A 23190-nucleotide genomic window follows, 5' to 3' on the forward strand; every position below is an offset into this window, starting at 1 on the left:
AATATAATTTACTGCCTTTCTTTATCCATGGAAAACATGTTCCTTAAAATCTGAAAAATTGGTGAACATTTTCTGTAACGATAAATTCTTTATAATTTTATCAATGGCAAAAAAAAATCAATTTGACGAAATTGGGAAGCCAAAATAAAAAAAAAATTAAAAAAAAGAAAAAAATTAAAAAAAAATTGATTGGAGATTTTTGGGGCATTATTGGTTTTTTCGAAAAGTGCAAATATAATATAAAAAAAAAACGACCAAAAAAAAAACTTATTTTTTTAAAATTGATTAAAATAAAAATTTACCTTAAATTTGGGATCAACGGATTTTTTTTTCCGGCTGGTGGGTTATTTTAAAAAGAAATATGGATTAAAAAAAAAAAAAAAAGAAAAAAAAAAAAAAAAATAAATAAAAATGGATTATTTCAAAAAAAAAAAAAAAAAAAAAAAATAAACAATTAATTATAAAAAAAAAAAGCAGATCTTATTTTATATAAAAAATTATAATAAAATATTTAGGTTTGTGATGGTCAATTTATAAAAAAAAAAAAAAAAACTATTGACCAGTTAAAAAATCCGGTTCTTTAAAACCAAGAAATTTTTTTGACCCTGACACCGGTGCATCACCCCAACAATAATCTATCAATTAAAAAAATAAAATTAAAAAAAACCTTTTTTTAAACAATATCAAAAAAAAAAGATTCTTTTTCCATTTTTCAGGCAAGTTTTTTATTTTAATTGAAAAAAAATTAAAATAAAATTTCTTGCTCGCACACCTTTTCCATTAAATTTTTCTTTAATTACGATTATCAACTAAAAGTGTAGTGAAAAAATCTTATCACCATTAAAAAAATAATAAATTTGTTTTTTTTTGTTTAAAAAAAAAAAAGGTTTTTTTTTTTTTTATTTATTTATTTTTTTTTTTTTGAAAATATTATTTTCTTTTTTCACCAACACACCACCACATATCAACATATATTTATTACAAATTATATATACTTATTCATACAAATAAAAGGTTATATTTTTAATAATATTATTATTAATTTTAAACAATATAATTTTTTTCGTTATTAATAATTTGTATCACCCACACCCACACATCATATTATAATAACAATAATTACACTATTAATAATAATTAATCTTTTTAAATTTTTTACAATCTATAAATTTATTTGGTAATAATATTAGTAGCGCACTAATTGAATCATACCAAAATCAAAAAATTTTTATTTTTTTCATTCCTTTTAATGTAAGTAAAAAAAAAATAAAAATAAATGTATTGTTATTATTATCTTAAATAATTTTTTTTTTAATCACATTATAATAATTATTAAAAATATACTGTTTATTGTTATTTGATACGTGGGGGATTAAAATATCTCCCTATTATAAGTAGCTCTTTAAAAAAAAAAAAAAAAATAATTATTTGTGCACAATCTTTTTTAATTAATATATTTTATATAAATCACACCCACGCTTACTCACTCGTAAATAAAAAATTTATTGTTTCTTTTGTGTATTTTTATTTTATTGGATCATCATCACCATCATCATCATCCAAAAATGATACCCCCAAATTTTCACAATAAAATTCCAAAAAAATTTTAAAAAAAAAAACTTTTTCAAAAAAAAAAAATCATCATCAAATTTTTTTTTAATTAAAGATACACACCCCCACACACTTAGATATTTATACAAAATAAAAATAAATTTAATATTATCATTATCCAATCTCATTTCACACCACACACACACTTTCAATTTTTTTTCATTATAAAAATTGTATACCGGACAAAACATGAACATAACCTTTACGAAACTCAAACACATTAATAAATTATAAAATAATATTATTGTTTATTCATATTCATAATAAACACTCAAAACACATTCACACACCCCATTTTTAATTTCCTTATTGGTTAAATATCTGATATAAAATGGTTATTTTTAGTTGTTTAATTTTTATTTTTTTGTGTATACTTTCGATATTATTTTTGTAGTGGTAGTAGTATGTAAAAGAAAGAGTTTTGTCTGTGTTGTGTGATAGTGTGGTGTTTAACGGGGTGATATGGATATACATTATTTTATTTATCTTAATAAATTAATTTAACATATGTTGTTGGTTGTGTTTTTTCTCACCTTTTTTTTTTTTTTTTATTTTTTTTTTTCTTCCTATCCATTTTTATTTTTTTTTTTGTTTTTTTTGTGATAAAAAAATAATTGTAGTAGTAGAAAATAAAACGTGTCTTATTTATTTAATTATTGTTGTTATATTTATATCTATAATCTATAAAATTTTTCTATCCTATATCCATATAAATTAAATATCATTTAAAATTTTTTTTATTTTATTTTTTTTTTATTTTATTTTATTTTTTTTAAATGTTTGTTAAAAAAAACCAATAACATCACAATTAGATTCATAATAGAAATAATAATAACAACAACAACAACAATAACATTTTAGATTACTCTATTTTTCTACCATCTATTTATATTATTTTAAATTGTTTTGTCAATAATATCATATTGATTGGTTTAATTTATATTTAGAAATACAATAACAACAAAAAAAAAAATAACAACAACAACAATCTTTATAGACTAATTAAAGATGTAAGTGTAATAGTAGTAGTAGTACATCCATATATATTTATTTTATATATGTTATCTAATCCATTTACAAAAGTCTATAATTTTTATTTAAAATTAAACCACACTCCCACCCACACCCACATATTTCTCTCTATAATAAAGTTTTTTATATATAAAAATAGTAAAATAAAAACATAAAACAATAACACACATATGTGGTAATACACACACACACCCACAAGACACATATCTCTCTATAATAATAACCACTCACCTACTAAAAAACTAAACTATTACCACATTTAAAACAAACAAATAAAACACACACTTAACACACACATAAACAGAGGAAACTGAAAAAAAATCAAATATATATTTATACATGTATTGTATTAAAATTTAAAATTAATATTTAATTCAAACAAGAGATTTAACACACCGACCACACATACTACCTTCTCACCCGCACAAAAACACTCACACACATATATGCTAAATCTTAATTTCTATTAATTAATTTTTATAATATATGTGTGTACATATGTTGTTGTATACACCTTTTTCAATTTAAAATAATTATTTTTATTTTATTTATTTTTATTTATTTTATTTTTTTTTTTTTTTAAAATTGTGTCGTATAGTGTTTTATTAAAAAATTTTTATTTTATTTTTTCTTTTTATTTCATATACATCACAAGTCAACAACACACACCCAAAAACACACAGTACTATAAATAATAATAAAAATAATAATAACAACAATAATTTTAAGTTTTAAAAACTTTTTTTTAATTTGCTTTAAAAATATCGATATATCAAACCAACTATATTTTTTTTTCAAAAAAGTATATATTTATCAATTAAATTAAAACTTTTAAAAGTTTTTTTTTATTTCATTTTTTTTTTAAAAAATATTTTTTTAATTTTCTAAAAATTACTGTTTTTTGTTTTATTTTACCAAAAATTCAGTTTTTAGTTAAAAATTTATTAAATCATACAATTATTTTTTTTTAATTATTGTTTTAATTTTAATTTTTTTTTTTTTTATTTTATTTTTTTTTTTTCTTTTTGTTTTATTTTAAATTTCTTTTATTAAAAAAAATATAAATAAATATTAATAATTTTTTTTTTTTTTTTTTTTTAATTCATTTTAATAAAATAGAATTTACGATTAGTACAACAAATAATATAAAATTATAAGAATGGAAAGACTATTGTCAGAATTAGAAACCGTATCATTTGTCGATCCAACATGTTACGCAAATACAAAACATCTTTTACAACAAAGAGAATACTTGGCCAATCAACCTTTAATAATCGATTTTGAAGGGGTTTGGGACGATAATTCCGATAACGAAGAAGAAGATCAAGAAGTATCTGGCTTTAATAATTTTAATAATAACAAAAGAAGATTCAGTTCCGAATTTAATTTATATACACCAATTTTAAATAATAATAATAATAATAATAATAATAATAATAATAATAATAATAATGATAATAATAATAACAACTGTACTGCATTCAAACCTTTTATACCCAAAATTGAAAAAATAGAAGAGAATTTAAATAATAATTGTATAGATTTTGTAAATAATATTAATAATAATAATAATAATATAAATGTAGTTGTAAATAATAATAATTTAAATAATATTTCAATCGAAAAAATTAAAAGTGGTATCGAAAATTTACAAAAATCTGGCCATATCAAAATACCCAAAGTTAAAGTAAATTCAAATATACAATCTAATTTTCAACAAAAAAGAAAAAGTTTTTCAAACGATAAAAAGTTATTATCTATTTCAAATATAATGAAAAAAAATTTAATAAAGCCTGTTTTATTAATACCATAAAAGATTTTCTTTTATGTAATATATTTATTTACCAAAAAAATATTTTCCTTTTTTATTTTTATTTAATTTATTTAATTTTTTTTTTAATTTATTCAATTTTTTTTTTTTTTTTCCTTTTTTATCTTTTTTTTTTTATTTTTTCCTTTTTTAAATAATTTTTTTTTTGGTTAATTGTTTTTTTAATTAAAAAAAACAATTATCCAAATTAAAGAGTATTGATGGAAAATATCACTTTTTTATTTAAAAAAACATAAAATAGTAGTTGATCTTGTAATCTCAAAGTCTCTTATTGGGCATTTTTGATTAAATTACAATTTTTATTTAAAAAAAAAAAACCTATAAATACTAAATATTTTTTTTTTTTTTTTTTATTCAAAAATTAAAAATGACTATTATCGGTAAGTTTTATAAAAGAATAGCTTAAAAATATTCATACTAATAAAATATTCATACTAATAAAATATTAATATATATTATATATAAATTATAAATATAATTATTTAGGTAATTTATCTAAATTTGGCAGAATCTCAGATACAATGAGTGACGGATCCATCTTGGGAGCAACTAGCGTAGACCCTATTAAGTTTTCTGATAACGCTATTTCCAATTGGGGTGGTGGCAGCGGCGGCGGTGGTGGTGGTGATTGGGGTAGCGGCGGCGGTGGCAGCGGTGGTGGCAGTGGTGGTGGTAGTGGTGGTGGTGGCCGTGGACCAATCATTATTATCATTAATAATAGAAGACGTCAATAAACACCGAAAAATAAAAAAACAAATATTAGAAACTATGGTTTAACCCTTTTTTTTTTAAATAATATTAATAAAAAAATAAAATTAAATAGTTATTTTTAATATTTCATACAAAAAAAAAAAAAAAAAGTTTATTTAAATTTATTATATTGCTTTATTTTATATTGAATTTTATTTTAAAACTCATATATATTAATAAGATTTAAAGATACTCTTCTCTAATTACTTGACCATTGTTCCATGTTTGAATTACCCATTGGTTTTTCTTTATGGCTTGGCCACCAATTTCAAAGTCCATTAGCATTTCGTATGCAACTACATCACCATCAATGATACTTCTTAAGATTTTAATTTCATTAATTTTTGCGTTTTTAATAAAATTTTCTTGATACTCTCTATTGTTTGCTTTGCCCTTTCTATTAGCTTTTAATTCACCACCTTCGTACATGTCAACATCATTATGAAAGTATTTATCAAACATATCTAAGAATTTTCCTTGGCAAATACCTTCTTTTAATTCATTAAAGTTGCTTCTAACTTCTGACATTTTGATACAAGATTTATTTTATTAAAGTTTTGGGAAATCTAAATTTGTAAAAAAATAAAAAAAATTAATTTTAAAAACTAAAAAAAAAAAAAAAGAAATATTTTTTCTTATACTTGCTATTTTCTTTGTTTTTGGCTTGAATTAAAAAGAAAAAAAAAGTTTTGAGTTTTATATCTTTTTTTTTAGCTCTTCAAAAAAAAAAAAAATTAAAAAAAAATATTTTATAAAATAAACAAATTTAAATATTAAGAGATAAATTACAAATACCAAGCTCTAATTACTTCTTTTAAATTTTAATTCTTTTTAGAATGATTAAAAAAAAGAATTAACAAGAGGGTTAAAGTAAGATTAAAATAGATTCAATAAGATCCTTTTCTATTTCTGGTAATAAAAAAAATGATTAGGGGTTATTCTTTGTTTTTTATTAACCCACATAAATCTTTTTTATAAACCCCAATCATTTTTTTTTATTTATTGTTACATTAGATTTATTGTATAAATAAAGTTTTTAAATATTTTTATGCATGCACTTTTTATATAAAAACCATCATAATATCAACATTGAAAAATATTACAATTATTTATTTTATCAAAAAATACAACATTTGTAGTTTTTTTTTTTATTTCATCTTTTACTAATTAAAAAGTAAATAAATAAATAAATATTTGTTAAAAAAATATTAAATATATCAAAATTATATATAACTACTTTTTTTTATTTTTTGATAATCTAAAAAAATTAAAATTTTTTATAATGAAAATAATAATAAAAAAAAAATAATACAATTTAATTTAATTAAGATACGATTTTCTTTTTTTAAATTATAATCTTTACAATTTAAAATTTTTATAATTTATTCATATAATTTATATTTATTTACTTTATTACATTAATAATTTTGGATTACGGATAACTTGTGAAGTAAAGTTAATGGCGGCTCTAATTTTGTTAGCAACACCTCTTTGATAAATCATATAAATAGCTGAACGAATAATACCGACTGAATTTGGATCAATTGGATAACGGATGAGACGTGGAACTGGTGTTTTAATTGGATAACGATCAGTAAGAATTGAAACTTCACGTGAGAAACCTCTGAGACCTTCTGGACCATTGAAACGACCAAAACCAGATTCTTTGCAACCACCAAATGGAAGATCTTGAACTAAATATGAAGCACCATAATCGTTAATGGTTAACATACCAGTGGAGATTTTGCTACCAATACGTTCAGCTCTCTTAAGATCGGTACTGAGAATGGAGCAACCTAAACCAAAAGCAGTGCCATTGGCCATACGAACGAGTTCTTCTTCATTTGAGAATTTAACTAAAGTACAAACTGGACCAAAAGCTTCTTCATTGAAAATAGTCATCTTTTCAGTTACATTAGATAAAACAGTTGGGAGGAAATAGTTACCTTTGGTGTAGGCTGGATTTCTTTTACCACCAGCTAAAAGTGTAGCACCTTCTTTGATGGCAGTATTAACTAAATGTTCGACTTTGTCAACTTGAGCTGGCATAGTCATTGAACCAAAATCGAAATGACCTTCTTCTGGTGGACCTTGTTTAAGTGAATTGATTTTTTCAGCCATTAATTTTGAAAATTGGTCGTAAATTTTTTCATGTACAAATACTCTTTCTGATGAAATACAATTTTGACCTAAATTAATGAAACAACCTCTTTGAACAACAGCAAGAGCCCAATCTAAATCGACATCGTCAAAGACAATCATTGGATCTTTACCACCGAGTTCCAAAATAACTGGAGTGAGGTTATCTGAAGCAGCTTTCATTACACGTTTACCAGTACCTGGTGAACCAATGAAAAGAATTTTATCGACACCACATCTAACTAAAGCTTCACCAGTTTCACCCATACCTGGAAGAATTTGGATTAAATTTGGATCGTGACCTCTGTTGGCTAAAACTTTTCTAACAAGATGTTCAAAAAGAATCTTTGAATGAGTTGACCATTCTGAAACTTTAACTAAAGCTGCATTACCTGAAAAAATAGCTGCTGCTGCTGCTGAAATAATACTATGAATTGGATAGTTCCATGGAATAATAATACCAATGACACCAAGTGGATGATATTCGAGTCTTGCTGCTTTAGTACCCATTAACATTGGTACCTTTCTTTCTTCAGTCTTTAATGCATTTTCACCATTTTGAATTAAATATCTTAATTTTTCACAACTTGTTAAAATTTCACCAAAAGTAGCTTCAAATCCTAAAATTTAATAAATTAATAAATCGTTATTAGTTTAAAATTACACTACCATTACTTTTACTACTTTCGATACTTACTTGTTTTACCAGTATCTCTCATAGATGCTTCAACTAATTCATTTTCATTTTTAATAAACATATCAATGAAATCTTGAAGAATTTGTCTACGTTCATCAAATGAAGTTTTACCCCATTCGGCTTGAGCGACTTGAGCAGCTTTTAAACAAGTTTTAACTTCGTCAGTTTTTAATGATTTGATGATACCCATTGATTTACCTGTAGCTGGATTAACACAGTCAATTTCTGCACCAGTACCAAGTGAAGCTGGTGAGGTACCAATATCTCTCTTTGGTCTAACTGGAAGGTTCTTTTTATTGAAAAAAGCCTTGTAGATAACGGCAATTGTTAATACTGCAACAACAACTTGATAAATCATTGAATAATGTTCTAAGAGTAATTGTTTCATACTACCAAAAATACATTGACCATCGCCTGACATTTTTGACACTGATATTTTTTTCCTTAACTTTTACCTTTTTCTAATAAAAAAAAAAAAAAAACAACAACCAATTGCTTCAACAGAAAAACAACCAAAATCTAATAAAATGAAAAAAAAAAATAAAAAAAAATTTTAAAAATTTCCTTTTTTTTTTATTATTTTTTTATTTTAAAATAAAAAAAATTAAATTATAATAATAATGATTAAAAAGTAATTCGTAAGTTGAAATCACTTTTAAATCAACTATCTATTAATACTTTAATTTATTTAATTGTAATATGATGATTATTTCTATAGTGAATGAAATCTCAAACAAAATTTTCGACACACACTATCAATTAAAAAAAAAAAATTAAAAAAAAAATAAATAAAAAAAAGAAAAAAGAAAAAAAAAATTAAAAAAAATATTTATTTATATTTGATTTTCAAAATATCTAGACCTCGTTATTCATATAAAAAAAAAAAAAAAAAAAAAAAACGAATTAGGGGGAGCCCGTAACCACACACGGCAAAAGGCCCCCATATTTGGATTTTCACCCTTTTTTTTTTTTTTTTTTTTTTTTTTTATATTTTATTTTTTTTTAATTTTTTTCAAATTTTAAATATTATAGCAAAAAAAAAAAAAACTATAAAATTAAAAATTATTTAAATAATTAAATAACATTAAATAATAATTATTCTATAGCATAATAATAGTTATAATAATAAAAAATAATTTATTAATTTGTTCAAAAAAAAAAATTTCGAGTTTTTTTATATTTGCTTATAAATAAACTTCATATGACATATTAATCATTATTTAAAAATAGAATATAATAATAAAACTATTAATAGAATAGAGATTGTAATATAAAAAATTATTTATTTAATAATATCAGTTTACTTTTCATAATAATAATAATCCAACAAAATGTTGAAATTAGCTGATATTACCGCATTTTTTAAATCCGATGTCAATTATGACATTAAATCACTCGATCCACAACCATCAAATTTTATCGAATATGGTTGGGCTTGGATTCTCCAAAGGTATTTATCAATGAATTCAAATAAAACATACATTTAAATATATTAAAACTAATTAATATTATTTTATTAGTTATGGCGAATTTGGTTTATTCCTTATTTTTTATTTTAGTATGGCTGTCTTATATGCCCTTGGTGGATTTATATTTTATCTCTTTGATAAATTTAAACTCTTCCCAAAAAAAAAAATTCAAATCACTGTAAGTATTATTAAGTGTATAATAAAACATAAAAAAATATTAATCATTCTTTTTAATATTAGAAATACCCATCATCTCAAGATATCAAAAGATGTATTGATAATTTAGTTGTCAATTATCTTTTGGTTGTATTACCATTAGGTGTTGTATCATTCCCATTCTCTAAATTTTTAGGTATGAATTATTCATTACCATTACCACCAGCGTAAGTTTTTTTTAACGTTAATTTTATTTTTTAAGTTTTTTATAAATTTATTAATTTTTTAATTTGAATATATATAGTTGGAGATTTTGTTTAGATATTTTCCTTTGTTTAATTGGTGAAGATTTCTTCCACTATTGGATGCACAGATTCTTCCACACCCCATGGTTCTACAAAAACATTCATAAAGAACATCATTATTATTCAGCACCATTTGGTTTCACTGCCTCATATGCCCATCCAGTAGAAGTTGTCTTTTTAGGTTTTGCAACATTTGCACCAGCTTTAATTATTAGACCACACTTTATTACATTTTATTCATGGTTTGTTATTCGTCAATTAGATGCTGTTTTAACTCACTCTGGTTATGATATCGATCTTTTCCCATTCAACTTTATGCCATACTATGGTGGCACATCATTCCACGATTATCATCACAAAGAATTCACATGCAACTATGGTTCAAGATTCACTTATTTAGATAAATTTTTAGGCACCTACAAAGAAAAATCAAAATCAACCCCAACCACCAACAAAAAAACTAAATAGTTAATTTAATTATTGGTATCATCACCATAAAAAAATAATTATTTTTTTTATATAATCTTTTTTTTTTAAAGTTTTTTTATAACTTTTTTTTATCTATATATAAAAATATTAACCATTTTTTATATAAATAAATAAAATTTAAATTTATAGACATATAAAATATAAATATAAAATATTTTTTTTTATTTTTTGTTAGGATAAATATATAAAATAATATATATAACACGATATAAATATCTATCATTATTGATAAGATTATTTCTCTTAATTAAAGGATGGTGCGTTATTATGATGATGTATTAAATTAAAAAAAATCTATTATTTTTTTTATCTAGATAAAATTATTTATTACACAAAGTGTAAACTAAAAAAAACGGAGTGAACATTTTTTTTTAACTACTGACAAATATAAGAATTTTTTTAGAACAAATAAAGTAAAAAAAAAAGTAAAATAGCAATCACTTTTTATAAAATAATATCAAAAAGAAAAATTAATTCCCAACAATTATAAAATTAAAAATTTATATTTAATTTTTTTTTTTTTTTTTTTTTTTTTTTTTTTTTTTTAAAAAAAAAATTATTTTATTAATTGTTTTAATGGTATTACCAAATTTACAATTTTCAAATTATTAATCATTATCAAAATAAAAAAAAAAAAAGAAAATTCAATAGTACCATATTTAAAAATGATGAAAGAGGTAGCGTTATCCAAATTAATATATTAATATAGTATATGAACTTAAATAAAAAATAAACAATTTGCTCTATTAAAATAGCAATACCCCACAACTAAAATATTAAAAAGATGCTATATAAAATTACAACAGAGAAGAATAATTCTTAATTATTGCTTTTAAATGTGGGTGGGTGTGTTTTTTTGAAGTGGGTTTTTATATATCTTTTTTATGTGTGTTTGTCTGTGTGTGGGTGAAAAATATATTGTGTGAGTATTAAGGACGAGTAGGGGCAATAAATTTATATATATATATTTATCTATATTTGGTAAATGAATTAGCCGTAGGTGATGGGGGAAGTTTAGGTGAAATAAAATGTTAATAAAGGTACACTTATTAAGAGGAGTTTATTTTAAAATTAATAAATTTCTCTTATAATTGGGTAAATTAGGATAAAAAAAAAAAATTAATTTTTTTGTTGTTGTTGTTGTTTTCAAAAACATTGAATGAAATTATGAGTTTTACATGAGATGAATATCAAATTTTACAAGGAAATTATTATATTGTTAATTAATTTTTTAATATAAAAATAAGACGACAATATTCTTTTATTGGTAGAGTGTGTTGTGGGAATATAAATATTTTTTTATGAATTTTTTATATGTGCAAGATATAAAATTTAGTGGTAGTGATATTTGTGGTTCAATATATCTCTCAAATTCTCCATTAATAATAATAAGAATAACAAGAATAATAAATTATAAAATAATTTTTTTATTTTTTTTATTTTTTTTATTTCATTCATTTTTATTATTGTGTCATTTAGATTATTCAAATACAAACAATTTTAATAATAAATAATAATAATAATAGTAATATTTTTTTAAATAGATAGCATAATAGTAGTTTTTTTTATCTATAAATTTTTTAAAATAAAAAAATATTGTAATATAGTTTTAACACACACATTTTTTTGTATGTAAATATAGTAGTGGTGGTAACTATTGTTTATGTATTACAGAGTATTTTTTGATATCAAAAAATATTAATATATATTTATAATATAATATCGGAGGTAAGTTAGTCGTTTTTTTTTTTTTTTTTTTTCAAAAACATTATAATGATTTTCCCATATAGGGTGTAATTCATTTTTTTATTTTTTTTTTTATTACAATTTTATTTTTAAATTAAAAAAATAATTATAATTTGTGTTAGGGTGTTGTGGTATTTATAAAACAAAGTAAATATTTTTTAATAGTTTTTAAAATATATAATTTATATTAAAACTTCGTATTTTTTTTATAATTATCTATGGTTTTGGATTTATATTATTAATTTGTTATTTATATGACATTATGGTTTGTTTTTTGTTTTGTTTTGTTTAGTTTTGTTTTTTTTTCTTTTCCCACATTTTGTAATGTAAGAAATTATTAAATATATGTAATTCGAAAATAAACCAAATTAAATAATAATAAAAATACGAATTTTTCAGTTATACAAAATAATTATATAATTATATATAATTATATATTATTATATATATAATTTTTTTTTTTTTTTATTAGTATTTTGTTTTATTGTTTTTTTTTTTAATATTTTATTATTTTAAAATTTATAATTATAGAAGAAATAATAACTCCATTAAAATAAAGAGAAATATTAATAAACCATTTTAAATTAAATATAAATAGGTACGAACCTTAAAATGAAAACAATAAAACAATTTAAAAACAAAACTTTTTTTTTTGATAAAAATAAAAAAAAAAATATAAATAAAGAAAATGAAAAAGATAATATAAATAATATTAATAATATAAATAACAATAACAATAACAGCAGCAACAACAACAATATCAATAATAATAATATAAATATAGAAGGAAACAGGGTAAATAATAATATAGAAAATAATAACCACTGCAATAATGTTAACAACAATAACAATAATTTAAATTCAAATAGTATAAATAATAGTAGTTTTAATTCAACTTCAAGCTTATGCTCTAGTAGTAATAGTTTGGAGTCAATTTCAAGTATAATATCAAGTAATGTGAATAGTAGTAGCAATTTAGGAAGTTTTACAAGTAGTTCAAGTCAAAATAGTAGTGATTTATTAAGCAAAGCAGCCCACTCTAGTAGTAGTAATATTAAAAATAATTGTAACAGTATAAATAGTAATGGTAGCCATAAAAATAATAAAGGTAATAAAAAAAAAATAGAAAATGAATATGTCCCAATTGTTCAATACTCCAATATTCATTCCATAGAGTGGGATTCTATCATAAATATAGAAAAAGTGGATTATGGAGATATGAATATATATCTTATTGTTACATTTTTAACCAACAACTGCGAATATAACCAAATTTTATTAAAGTCTTCAACTACTATTGTACAAGAAGTTTATGCTTCAATTTTAGAAAGTATTCTTGGTTTACCAATTCCAGAAATGAGATTATTGGAATTCTCTGACCAAGAATTTGATGAAATGTCAACATCTCTTTTAAATGCATCAAAATCTAACGAGTCGCTTTACGATTTTATCAAATTGGAGTTATCAAAATCTTTTTTCTTTAGTAACTATCTATGGTTTTATTTTAAAAACAATTTTTATGATAATTTATTAATTTTTTTTTTAATTTAGTTATGGAATACATACCTTATGGAAAAACTTTTAAAGAATTAAATCATAAAGAATATTTCTCAGGAAGTACTGGTGAAAAGAAACTAATGCAACTTGGACAAATAATGGCTTTCGATATTTTTTGTAATAATTGGGATAGACTACCTTTGATTTGGATGGATAATGGTACAAATTTTTCAAACATATTATTTTTCGACACTCCATCCAAAGAAGGATGGTATTTTTTATTAATAAATTCAAATATGACATGTATAGGAAATAACAACCCAATATCAAATAGTAATAAAAAATATATTGCAAGGATCAAGTCATTGGTATATTCAATCTTCAGAAACCCATCAGTAGAATCAACCCAGGTAAAGAAAATGAGGGAAATAATATCAAAGTACTATAAAATAAATTTATCATCATCAAGTGGTATCCTATTACAGAGGGGTATTCTTCATGGTATTCAGCTAATAGTTAACAAAATAACCCCATCAATATTAAAAGATACAAAAGAGAAATTAAAACATCTCATAAAAATAGATTTTAATTCAATTTGGAAAAAGGGTATAGAATCAATATATTTACCTTTTTTATTGGACGTATTGGAAAACTTAAAAAATCAAAGTTTTTAATATATAAAATAATAAAAAAAAATATCGATATTAAAACAACAATATTTTATTATTTTATTATTTTATTTGTTTTTTTAAATATATATATATAATAATAATAGTTCTTTTAAAATTATTTGATTTATTTATTTTTAATTATTTTTAAAATAATATAATTTTTTTTCGTTATTTAATTTTTTTTCGTTTTTTAATTTTTTTTTTAAATTTATTTTTTAAAATTTTTTTTTAAATTTAAAATTATTAAATTATACAGATATAAATAAAAATGACTAAAGAGGTTAAAAGAAAAAATAAAAAGGAAGAGGATGAAAAAGAAGTAAAAGAAGAAAAAAAAGTAGTTAAAAAACAAAAGGTTGAAGAGTCATCATCAGAAAGCGAAAGTGAAAGTGATAGCAGTAACAATAGCGAAAGCGATAGTAACAATAGCGACAGCGAAAGTGAAAGTAATAATAGTGATAGTGACGATGAAAGTGGAAGTGAAAGCGAAAGTGAGGATGAAAAACCAGATAATAAAGAATCAGAATCAGACAGTGATTCATCAGAATCAGAATCAGAATCAGAGGGTGAAAAGGAAAAAAGATTAGAAAAAGAAAAAAAAGCATTTGAAAAATTATCACCAAAAGAAAAAATAGATTTTCAAAAAAAGAAAATAGAAAAAGAGTTTAAAGATCAAGAAAAAGAAAAAAAAAGAGAAAAAGAGAAAAAGTTAGTTAAACTTGAACAACAAAAAAAAGAATTAGAAGATAAGAAATTAAAATCTAAAAACTCTGAAATTTTAATGTATTTAGATACTTGGAAGAATGATAAATCAAGTTGGAAATTTGAAAAAAATACTCAAGTACAATTATTAAAAAATATTTACTCAACAGATTTATTACCAGAGAAGTTTTTCGAAATTACTTTAGAGTATCTTGCACCACTTAAAGGATTGGTCAAGGACAGAACCATCGAAGAGGCAAAACAACAAGTTTCAAAATATAAAAGCAGCCAAAATAAAAAAACAATTAAAAAATCAAAAGATGATGGCGACAGTGAAAGTGACAGTGACAGTGACGATGATGATAATGAAGAGAAGATTATTTTTGAAAGAGCCCAAAAAATAATAAAAGTTTTAATTAAATAAAAATAAATAATAACCTTATCGAAACTATAGCTTTTTTATTTCCTTTTTTTTAAAATTATCAAAATTTTAGATATATAGTTTTTTTTTAAATTTTTGGTTTAGAAATATTTAAAAAAAATAATTTTATTTAACTTTATTTATATTATTCATATTCAATAGTTAATCATATTTATTATTACTATTATTGTTTATATTATTATTGTTGTTTATATTATTTATATTGTTCATATTCATATTCATATTCATATTATTATTATATAATTCTTGTTTTACATAAAGTCCATCTTCTTTTTCCTCCATTTGAGTTTTATAATTAAATGTCGAGATATCTTTTTTGGTTGCAATATCCGGTTCGACTGTATTAAACAAATCCTCCAATTGTTTTAATGGAACTTCATTACATTTGAGTAAAAGAGTTTGATTAACTTCATCAAAGCTGAAAATTGATTTTTTACCAACCATACCAATTGATTCTTCATCTTCAATGTTGCAACCAAAGAATAAGACTACAATTTTCTTTCCTTGAACTAATGATGGGAGTAATTTAAAGTTGGGTGGAATAATAGAAAGATCTTTAACCCAGAGACATGGTAATAATGGGCAACTATTTGTTTTGGCCCATAAAACACCACCAAAGGCACGTCTTTTTGTTAAATATAATTGAACTAATGTTGGGAGATCTTCAAAACGTTTATAGTTTGGATTGTTTTTACCAAGTACAGAGTTTGAACGATTTAATTCGACAAGAGAGATAATAAATTTATGTGTAGATGTCCATTCTTTCAAATTCTTTGGTGGTCTACCTTTTGGCTTATCATTATCTAAAACAATTGGTCTTTTCTTTGAGTGGATATCCATTGGTTTAGTTGATGAGGTGGGTGCCGACGAGGATAATGTTGTTGAAAGTGTTGTTAGAGTTGATGTGGTGGCTGATGATGATGAGGTTGATGATGATGAACGATCACGATATTCATTCATATTATTGTTTATATTCATATTTATATTTGGATTATTATTATTATTATAGTTATTATAGTTGCCATTGTTATTGAGAGATGATGAAATTGATGAAAGTGATGGTAAAGCTGAAAGTGATTGCAAGTTTGGAGAGTTCTTTTTAAATGGTCCATCCATATCATTATGTGATGATTGTTGTTGGTGATGTGGTGAATGTTGATGGTGATTATTATTATATTTACTAAGGGTGTTATTATTTTTACTGTTATAGTCTTGGTCATTATTTAAAAAATTTCTATTATCTTCATTATTCTTACAAGCTGTACAATCACAACGACCTTGACAACTATAACAGTTCCATTCACTTCTTTTCATAATTGATGTAAATGCATCTTTGAAACCAATAACACATTGTTCACAGAAACGAGAACTACAATTTGTACAAAATACTACCGAGAACTTTTTATATCTTCTTTCACATCTATGGCATTTAATTTTCTTTTGTGATGAGTAATAAACCACATGATAAGCTACGGTTGCAGTGGTGAGGAAACCACATTCTTCGACTACAAGCTCTGAGGTTTTGGCAATAAATTCATCTACATCTCTTTGACGACGACCGCTGTGTAACAAAAGGTTCTTATAGATATCGTAAAAGTTTGATAACTCTTTCTTTAATTTGCTATGAGATATAAACTCTTTTAACACCATCTCTTTAAAGTGGAATTCACATCCAACACCCATTGAAACACAATCGAAACAAAAATCTTTACCATGACCATCATCAGTTTTGCATTGATCACAATGGTAGCATCTATTGAAAATGTCAGAGTGGCAATGCTCGCATCTACGATCTTGAATACGTTCACCTCCAAAGTATTTAAATGGTTGAAGGAATGGAATAGTTTCTCCATTACAATATGGATAATTTGGTTTTGGAATTAAAATAGATTCGACTTGAAGTATATTATGAAAGATTTCCAATAGAGGCGAAATAATATCAATGACATCATTGACATCAATTGTACTGAAATTTGTATTTTCGACATCGCCCATAATTTTTCTGAGAGTATAATAAGCAACAGCTTTAATACGAAACATTTCTGGTTTGGCAAGTTTCTTTGAAATTGGTAAGGATGAATAATAAGAGATTGGTAACGATTTTAAAGAGATACTATTCCAGGCAAGTTTAATGGATGTACCGCCAAAATTCATAACTTGATGAAGTGAATCGGGTGGAATGAAAACAAAATCGCCAATACGTTGCCTATATACATAAACTGGGAATGGTGCACCAAGTAATTCGATTGGGTTTATAAAATGAGAATCTCCAGAATAGATATCACCACCTCTATCATTCCAAAATTTAATTGCAGTTTCTCTATAACGTGATGGCACAATAAACCAGTAGGCAAAAGAATCGCCTTCGGCAGCGACCATTAAATTTTGACCTAAACTACCACATAAATCGACATGACCAGGAGTATAGGTACCACCCCCTCCAATATAAGACATTAGAGTATCTGGTTGCAAGTAGTTTGGTAAATGTGATACCAAGTCAAATCTACTTTTATATGAGTATTGAGGTTGGAGTTTATGTGAAAGATAATCTTGCCATTCACGTGGACATGTCATATTTTTACCATAAAGATATTTTGGGTTTCTTTCTTCTGGTGAAACTTGTAAATAAGAGATAAAATCTCTCATTCTCCATCCTTGTAAATCTTTTTGAATTTCAATATTTCTTGGTGAATTAATTAATTCTAAACCTGAATATCTTTCCTAAAAAATAGAAATATATGTTAATTATTTTTATTTGATTTTATAAAATATTTAAATTTATTGATTTGGTTTCGAAACACTGTGGTTTTAAAAAATAAAATTTTTTTTTTTTTTTTTTTTCCTTCCCCAAATATTATATCTGTAAAAAAAAAAAAAAAAAAAAAAAAGTATTATAATAACTATAAAAAATACTTACTGCTAAGAAATCAATTGAAAACATTTGGTTTCTGCTCCATCCATGGGTTGTATCTGATAAAACAAATGGTAAACCATTTTTAACAATACTTTCTTCAACAGTTTCTGGGCTGGTACTTGAGTATGATTGGCTTTTTATTAATATAAAGTTTGTATCTGGAGCTGATAGTAACTCTTCAATATTGAAACTTTGTAAATCCTCTACTGTTGAGTATCTATTACTATTGTTGTTGTTGTTGTTGTTGTTGTTGTTGTTGTTAATATTATTATTATTATTGTTATTAATATTAATATTAATATTATTATTACTATTATTGTTGTTATTACCAACACTACTATTACTACTATTATTTATATTATTTATATTCATGTTGGTATTGTCGATGATAAATATTATTATAATATCTAAAAATATTAATGGTAAATGAAAAAAGTAATTAATATTTTAAATTAAAAATTTTAAAATTTTTTTTTTTTTAATAAATGAATTATTTTTTTGATTTTATTTTTTTTATGAACATTTAAAATTATTAAACAATCCAATTTAAAGTTATAAACCAATATCTATATAGAGTTCTAAAATGAATATATTTACATTTAAAATTAATAATAACACTGAATTTTTTTTTTTTTTTTTTTTTTTTTTTTTTTTTTAAAAAAGAAAATTAAAAATTTTTTTAATTAAAAAAAAAGGGGTTTTTAACCTTGAAAAAATATATATGGGGGTATTTATGAAAAAAAAAAAAAATTCCCCGACAAACAAATAAATAAAAAACCCTTTTACCCGGGACCCGTTTAAAATTAAAAAAAAAAAAAAAAAAAAAAATTTTTTTGGGAAAAAAAAAAAAAAAAAAATTTTAAAAAAAAAAAAAAAAAAAAAAAAAAAAAAAAAAAATTTTTAAAAAAAAAAAAAAATTTTAAAAAAAAAAAAAAAAAAAAAAATTTTTTTCCTTGGGTTTTTTTTTTTTTTTTTTTTTTTTTTTTTTAATTTAATAGAGAAAAGATTATAAAGGTTATAATAACCATTTCCCCAAATAATATTTATGTTGTTGATGGATTTGTTTGAACAATCAATATTTCATTGTTGATCAAAACTATTTATATCTACCCCCCCTTATTTTTTTTTTTATTTTTTTTTTTTTCTGTTCTTTTTTATTATTTTTTTTTTTTTTTTATAATTTGTAAATAATTTCAGTAATTATTTTTTTTTTTAACAGAATCAATCAAATTGCTGTTCAATTAACCTTAATATACACAATATTTTAATTTTTAACTTTTAAAAAAAAAAAAGATAATTTTAAAAAATTTTTAATTTAATATTTTTTTTTTTTAATATTTTTTTTTTTATTTTTTATTTAAATTTTTTCTGAAGGTGCAAGTATTTATGGAAATTACAGAAATGCAGTTAAGCAAACTCAAGATTTATTTTTAGAAAAGTTGTAAATATTACAAAATGAAAATAACAAAAAAAAAAAAAAAAAAAAAAAAAAAAAAAAAGAAATAAAAATATAAATAATTTAAATAATTTAACAACATTGATTTTTTTTTCTTTAATTTTTTTTTATTTACAATATTATAAAAGATTTTTCAAAAGATCTTTTGTTTGATTATCATCAGCAATATCTATAAGTTGTTCTATATCGGTTTTTGATAAAATATTTGAAATATATGTACTATTATTATTGTTATTATTGTTATTATAGTTATAATTATTAAATAAATTAAATATATATTCGAAAATTTCAAATGATCTAAAAGATATTGATAGTTTAAAATAATCATTTAAATTGTTCTTTAAATTTGAATCTATGACTATATAGGGATTAGAGTATGAAAATAGAAACTCAATGATATCTTTTGGAGCATATCTAATAGCAATTTTCAATGGGGACCAACCTTGGGAGTCAATAGATTCGAATAAAGATGCTTTTTTTGGGCTATCTTGACCATTTATAAACATTTGAACAATTTCTAATGAACAGTGCTTTATTGCTAATTTTAATGGGGTCCACTCGTCTTTTGAGATTTGTTCAATGTTTGATCCATATTCCAAAAGTATTTTTATAATATTTTTTTTATTATTTTCATATTGATCGTCCTTTTCTTTAAAATTGTTATTCATTAATAATTGGATATTACAACCATAAAGTAAGCAATACATTAATGAGTTGTTTCCCTCATTATCTATAGTGTTAATATTCGAGTTGTGTTTAAGCAATAATAAAACAATTTCTTTATTTCCAATAGCTGATGAAATCATTAGTGGAGTTTTACCCATTCTATAATTAAATTTTTTTATAAATTTATTAATAATTATAATTATAATTTTTTAATTAAAAAAAAACATACCTATTTTGAATATTAGGATTGGCATTTTTAGATAACAGGAGTTTTACAATTTCGATATTTGAATTTAAACATGCAATAAATAGAGCTGTGTTTCCTTCTGCATTGGTAGCATTTATTTTAGAACAGCTATAGAAAAAAAGAAATTAGTATTTAAATATTTTTTTGTAATCAATAAAGGTAATACTTACTCATAAGCGATAATTTGAGAAATGATTTCGATATTATTTTCTTGTGCTGCATACATTAATGGGGACCATCCATTTTTTCTACATTGATGGTTAATATCGGTTCCAGTATTAATCATATGCTTTAGGCTTTGGGTATTGTTATGAAAACAAGCAATAAATAATGGAATTTGGTCAAACTCGAACGATTTTACTGAAAAGCCAGCTGAAGGTTTGTAGTCAGGTTTTAGTTTCTTTTTTACTGGCTCGTTGGAGGAAGAAACATCACAATTATGTTTATTGTTTTTATTTATAATTTCATTGTTTTGATTGAAAATATTTAAAGGAGGGTTTTTTGGAGAATTATTTGTAGAGTTATTTGCAGAACTACTAGCAGAGGTATTTGTAGAAGAGTTATTATAAAAGTTGTTATATTGTCTATTATTATTATAAGTTAAGGTACTATTGTTATTAATACCACTATTAATAATATTATTATTATTGTTAATATTAATACTATTATTTAAATTGTTTGAATTTAAAATTTGGAAAATATTAATTTTATCAGAGAGAGCAAAAAGTGGAGGTTCTGAAGGGGATGATAGGGGCGATAGGTTATCAGCTGTAAATTTTGGTGAAACATCTGGGAATGAACATACTTTTACTTTGAGATATCTTCTTTGATAATTTAATGGTGGATCCAATGTTATAAAGTTTGTTGTTGGTGTTTTTATTATATCATGATTTAAAATTTTTGATAAATTATTATTGTCCATTTTTTTTTTAATTTTTTTTTTAAAAAAATATCTTAATTGAGTTGATTATTTGAAAAAAGTTTTTTTTATAATAATTTGAAGGCGATGATTACAATAGTTTTATAGTAAAAATAATTATTTTGTTGTAAAAAAGTATTTAACAGTTATCACTATCACAAAAAAAAAAATAGTGACTATAATAAAAAAATATAATAAAAAATTGATGAAAAACAAATGATTATAAGAAATATTATTTTTATAAGGGAATATGATTTATATTTTTATATATGTATATACCCACAACACAAATAGAATATTATGATTGATTTATTGATTGCTATAACTAAATATATATATTTATATGATTTTATATATTTATAATTTTTCGAATTTTTTTTTTTATATTATTTATATATATATAAGTTAAAAAAAATAAATAAAAAAAAAATAAAGTTTATATTTATAAAATTAATTAAAAAAGAAAAAATAAATAAATAAATAAATAAATAAATAAATAAATAAATTAAAAAAAAAAAACTTTTTATAAAAAAGATAATATAAGAAAGGATATAGGTGAGGTTATTAAATTTGTAATTTTTTTTTTATAAAACTATTTAACCATAATATTATTTAATTAATAAAATATAAAATATTGAAAATATATAAATGAGCAAAATTCTAAAATCTTAAATTGAAATAATTATATATATCTGAATAGTAATTGTGATTTGATAAATTATTAATTTTATTTTTTTAAAATTTATTTCAAAAAAAAAAAGAAAAAAAAAAATTTAAAAATAATTAAAAAAAAAAAATTAAATCAAAAAAAAATATATATATATATAATTTAATATGTGTATTTTGATATGTGGGCTATCTTAAATGGCTAAGGTTGAGAAAGAAAAATACAAAAAAAAAAAAATGTGAGGAAAAAAATAAAAAAAAAAAGATTTGGGCAAAGTAATGGGCATAAATAATATGAGTTTTCTTTTTTTGGACATTGTTATAAAAAGAACACTATCTGAGCGCTCTGATATATAGCTGTCTCCAAAGATTAAATAGAGTTTGCCATCTATAGAATTGAGTAAAAAGTGGGATCACAATGTGATTGAAAAAACCCCTAAAAATAAATCACCCATTAATCCACCGCAATTGAATAGGAAAAATTTTATCTGTGAATTTGTGTGTGTTGTGTGAATAAATCTTTTTTTTTTTTTTTTCATTACAACAACCACTCTTTTTTTTTATTTTTTTTTATAATAATGAAAAAACTCCCCAACCACATTTTTTTTAGTTGTGCAATATTTTGATGATGTTCAAATCACTCACAAAAAAATGTTATGTGAATATTTATTTATATGGTAAATTAGTATTTTGGTTGTGAGGGTTTGTTTTTTTTTAATTAATTCTATTGGTTGGTTAAAAAATAGTTTGATATTTTCAAAAAAAAAAAATCAAAAAAAAAAAAA

The 23190-nt window shown here is 22.0% G+C and overlaps 9 protein-coding genes across 9 annotated transcripts; 5 read left to right on the forward strand and 4 right to left on the reverse strand.

Moving 5' to 3' along the window:
• The first annotated feature begins 3323 nt into the window (after positions 1-3323).
• DICPUDRAFT_99735 (uncharacterized protein) lies at positions 3324-4489 on the forward strand. Its single transcript, XM_003293649.1, has 2 exons — positions 3324-3445; positions 3763-4489. Exon 2 carries the CDS (start codon positions 3803-3805, stop codon positions 4454-4456), a length of 654 nt encoding a protein of 217 aa, XP_003293697.1. The 5' UTR covers positions 3324-3445; positions 3763-3802; the 3' UTR covers positions 4457-4489.
• Positions 4490-4841: 352 nt separating this feature from the next.
• On the forward strand, positions 4842-5208 carry DICPUDRAFT_158598 (uncharacterized protein; the record flags this gene model as incomplete). Its single annotated transcript, XM_003293650.1, has 2 exons — positions 4842-4854; positions 4961-5208. 2 exons carry the CDS (start codon positions 4842-4844, stop codon positions 5206-5208), a joined length of 261 nt encoding a protein of 86 aa, XP_003293698.1.
• A 131-nt stretch (positions 5209-5339) lies between these two features.
• Positions 5340-5790, reverse strand: DICPUDRAFT_93101 (uncharacterized protein). The gene has a single exon (XM_003293654.1). It carries the CDS (start codon positions 5750-5752, stop codon positions 5408-5410), a length of 345 nt encoding a protein of 114 aa, XP_003293702.1. The 5' UTR covers positions 5753-5790; the 3' UTR covers positions 5340-5407.
• Positions 5791-6637: 847 nt separating this feature from the next.
• On the reverse strand, positions 6638-8481 carry DICPUDRAFT_158600 (aldehyde dehydrogenase; the record flags this gene model as incomplete). The annotated part of the gene is made up of 2 exons (XM_003293655.1): positions 6638-7983; positions 8061-8481. The coding sequence occupies 2 exons, from the start codon at positions 8479-8481 to the stop codon at positions 6638-6640; spliced, it is 1767 nt and encodes a 588-aa protein (XP_003293703.1).
• A 910-nt stretch (positions 8482-9391) lies between these two features.
• DICPUDRAFT_42415 (uncharacterized protein) lies at positions 9392-10458 on the forward strand (the record flags this gene model as incomplete). The annotated part of the gene is made up of 4 exons (XM_003293651.1): positions 9392-9510; positions 9581-9707; positions 9770-9912; positions 9990-10458. 4 exons carry the CDS (start codon positions 9392-9394, stop codon positions 10456-10458), a joined length of 858 nt encoding a protein of 285 aa, XP_003293699.1.
• A 2985-nt stretch (positions 10459-13443) lies between these two features.
• DICPUDRAFT_90360 (uncharacterized protein) lies at positions 13444-14396 on the forward strand (the record flags this gene model as incomplete). The annotated part of the gene is made up of 2 exons (XM_003293652.1): positions 13444-13708; positions 13777-14396. 2 exons carry the CDS (start codon positions 13444-13446, stop codon positions 14394-14396), a joined length of 885 nt encoding a protein of 294 aa, XP_003293700.1.
• A 265-nt stretch (positions 14397-14661) lies between these two features.
• On the forward strand, positions 14662-15519 carry DICPUDRAFT_158602 (uncharacterized protein; the record flags this gene model as incomplete). Its single annotated transcript, XM_003293653.1, has 1 exon — positions 14662-15519. One exon carries the CDS (start codon positions 14662-14664, stop codon positions 15517-15519), a length of 858 nt encoding a protein of 285 aa, XP_003293701.1.
• Positions 15520-15678: 159 nt separating this feature from the next.
• On the reverse strand, positions 15679-18823 carry cbfA (uncharacterized protein; the record flags this gene model as incomplete). Its single annotated transcript, XM_003293656.1, has 2 exons — positions 15679-18258; positions 18455-18823. 2 exons carry the CDS (start codon positions 18821-18823, stop codon positions 15679-15681), a joined length of 2949 nt encoding a protein of 982 aa, XP_003293704.1.
• Positions 18824-20026: 1203 nt separating this feature from the next.
• DICPUDRAFT_158604 (uncharacterized protein) lies at positions 20027-21742 on the reverse strand (the record flags this gene model as incomplete). The annotated part of the gene is made up of 3 exons (XM_003293657.1): positions 20027-20732; positions 20803-20928; positions 20991-21742. The coding sequence occupies 3 exons, from the start codon at positions 21740-21742 to the stop codon at positions 20027-20029; spliced, it is 1584 nt and encodes a 527-aa protein (XP_003293705.1).
• Positions 21743-23190: the final 1448 nt, after the last annotated feature.

Source organism: Dictyostelium purpureum (assembly GCF_000190715.1).
Source record: "Dictyostelium purpureum unplaced genomic scaffold DICPUscaffold_456, whole genome shotgun sequence".
Lineage (NCBI taxonomy): Eukaryota > Evosea > Eumycetozoa > Dictyosteliales > Dictyosteliaceae > Dictyostelium > Dictyostelium purpureum.

What these genes read in the sequence shown, in the direction of transcription:
- DICPUDRAFT_99735 (XM_003293649.1), top strand. Translation starts at nt 3,803, where the DNA reads ATGGAAAGACTATTGTCAGAATTAGAAACCGTATCATTTGTCGATCCA.
- DICPUDRAFT_93101 (XM_003293654.1), bottom strand. Translation starts at nt 5,752, where the DNA reads ATGTCAGAAGTTAGAAGCAACTTTAATGAATTAAAAGAAGGTATTTGC.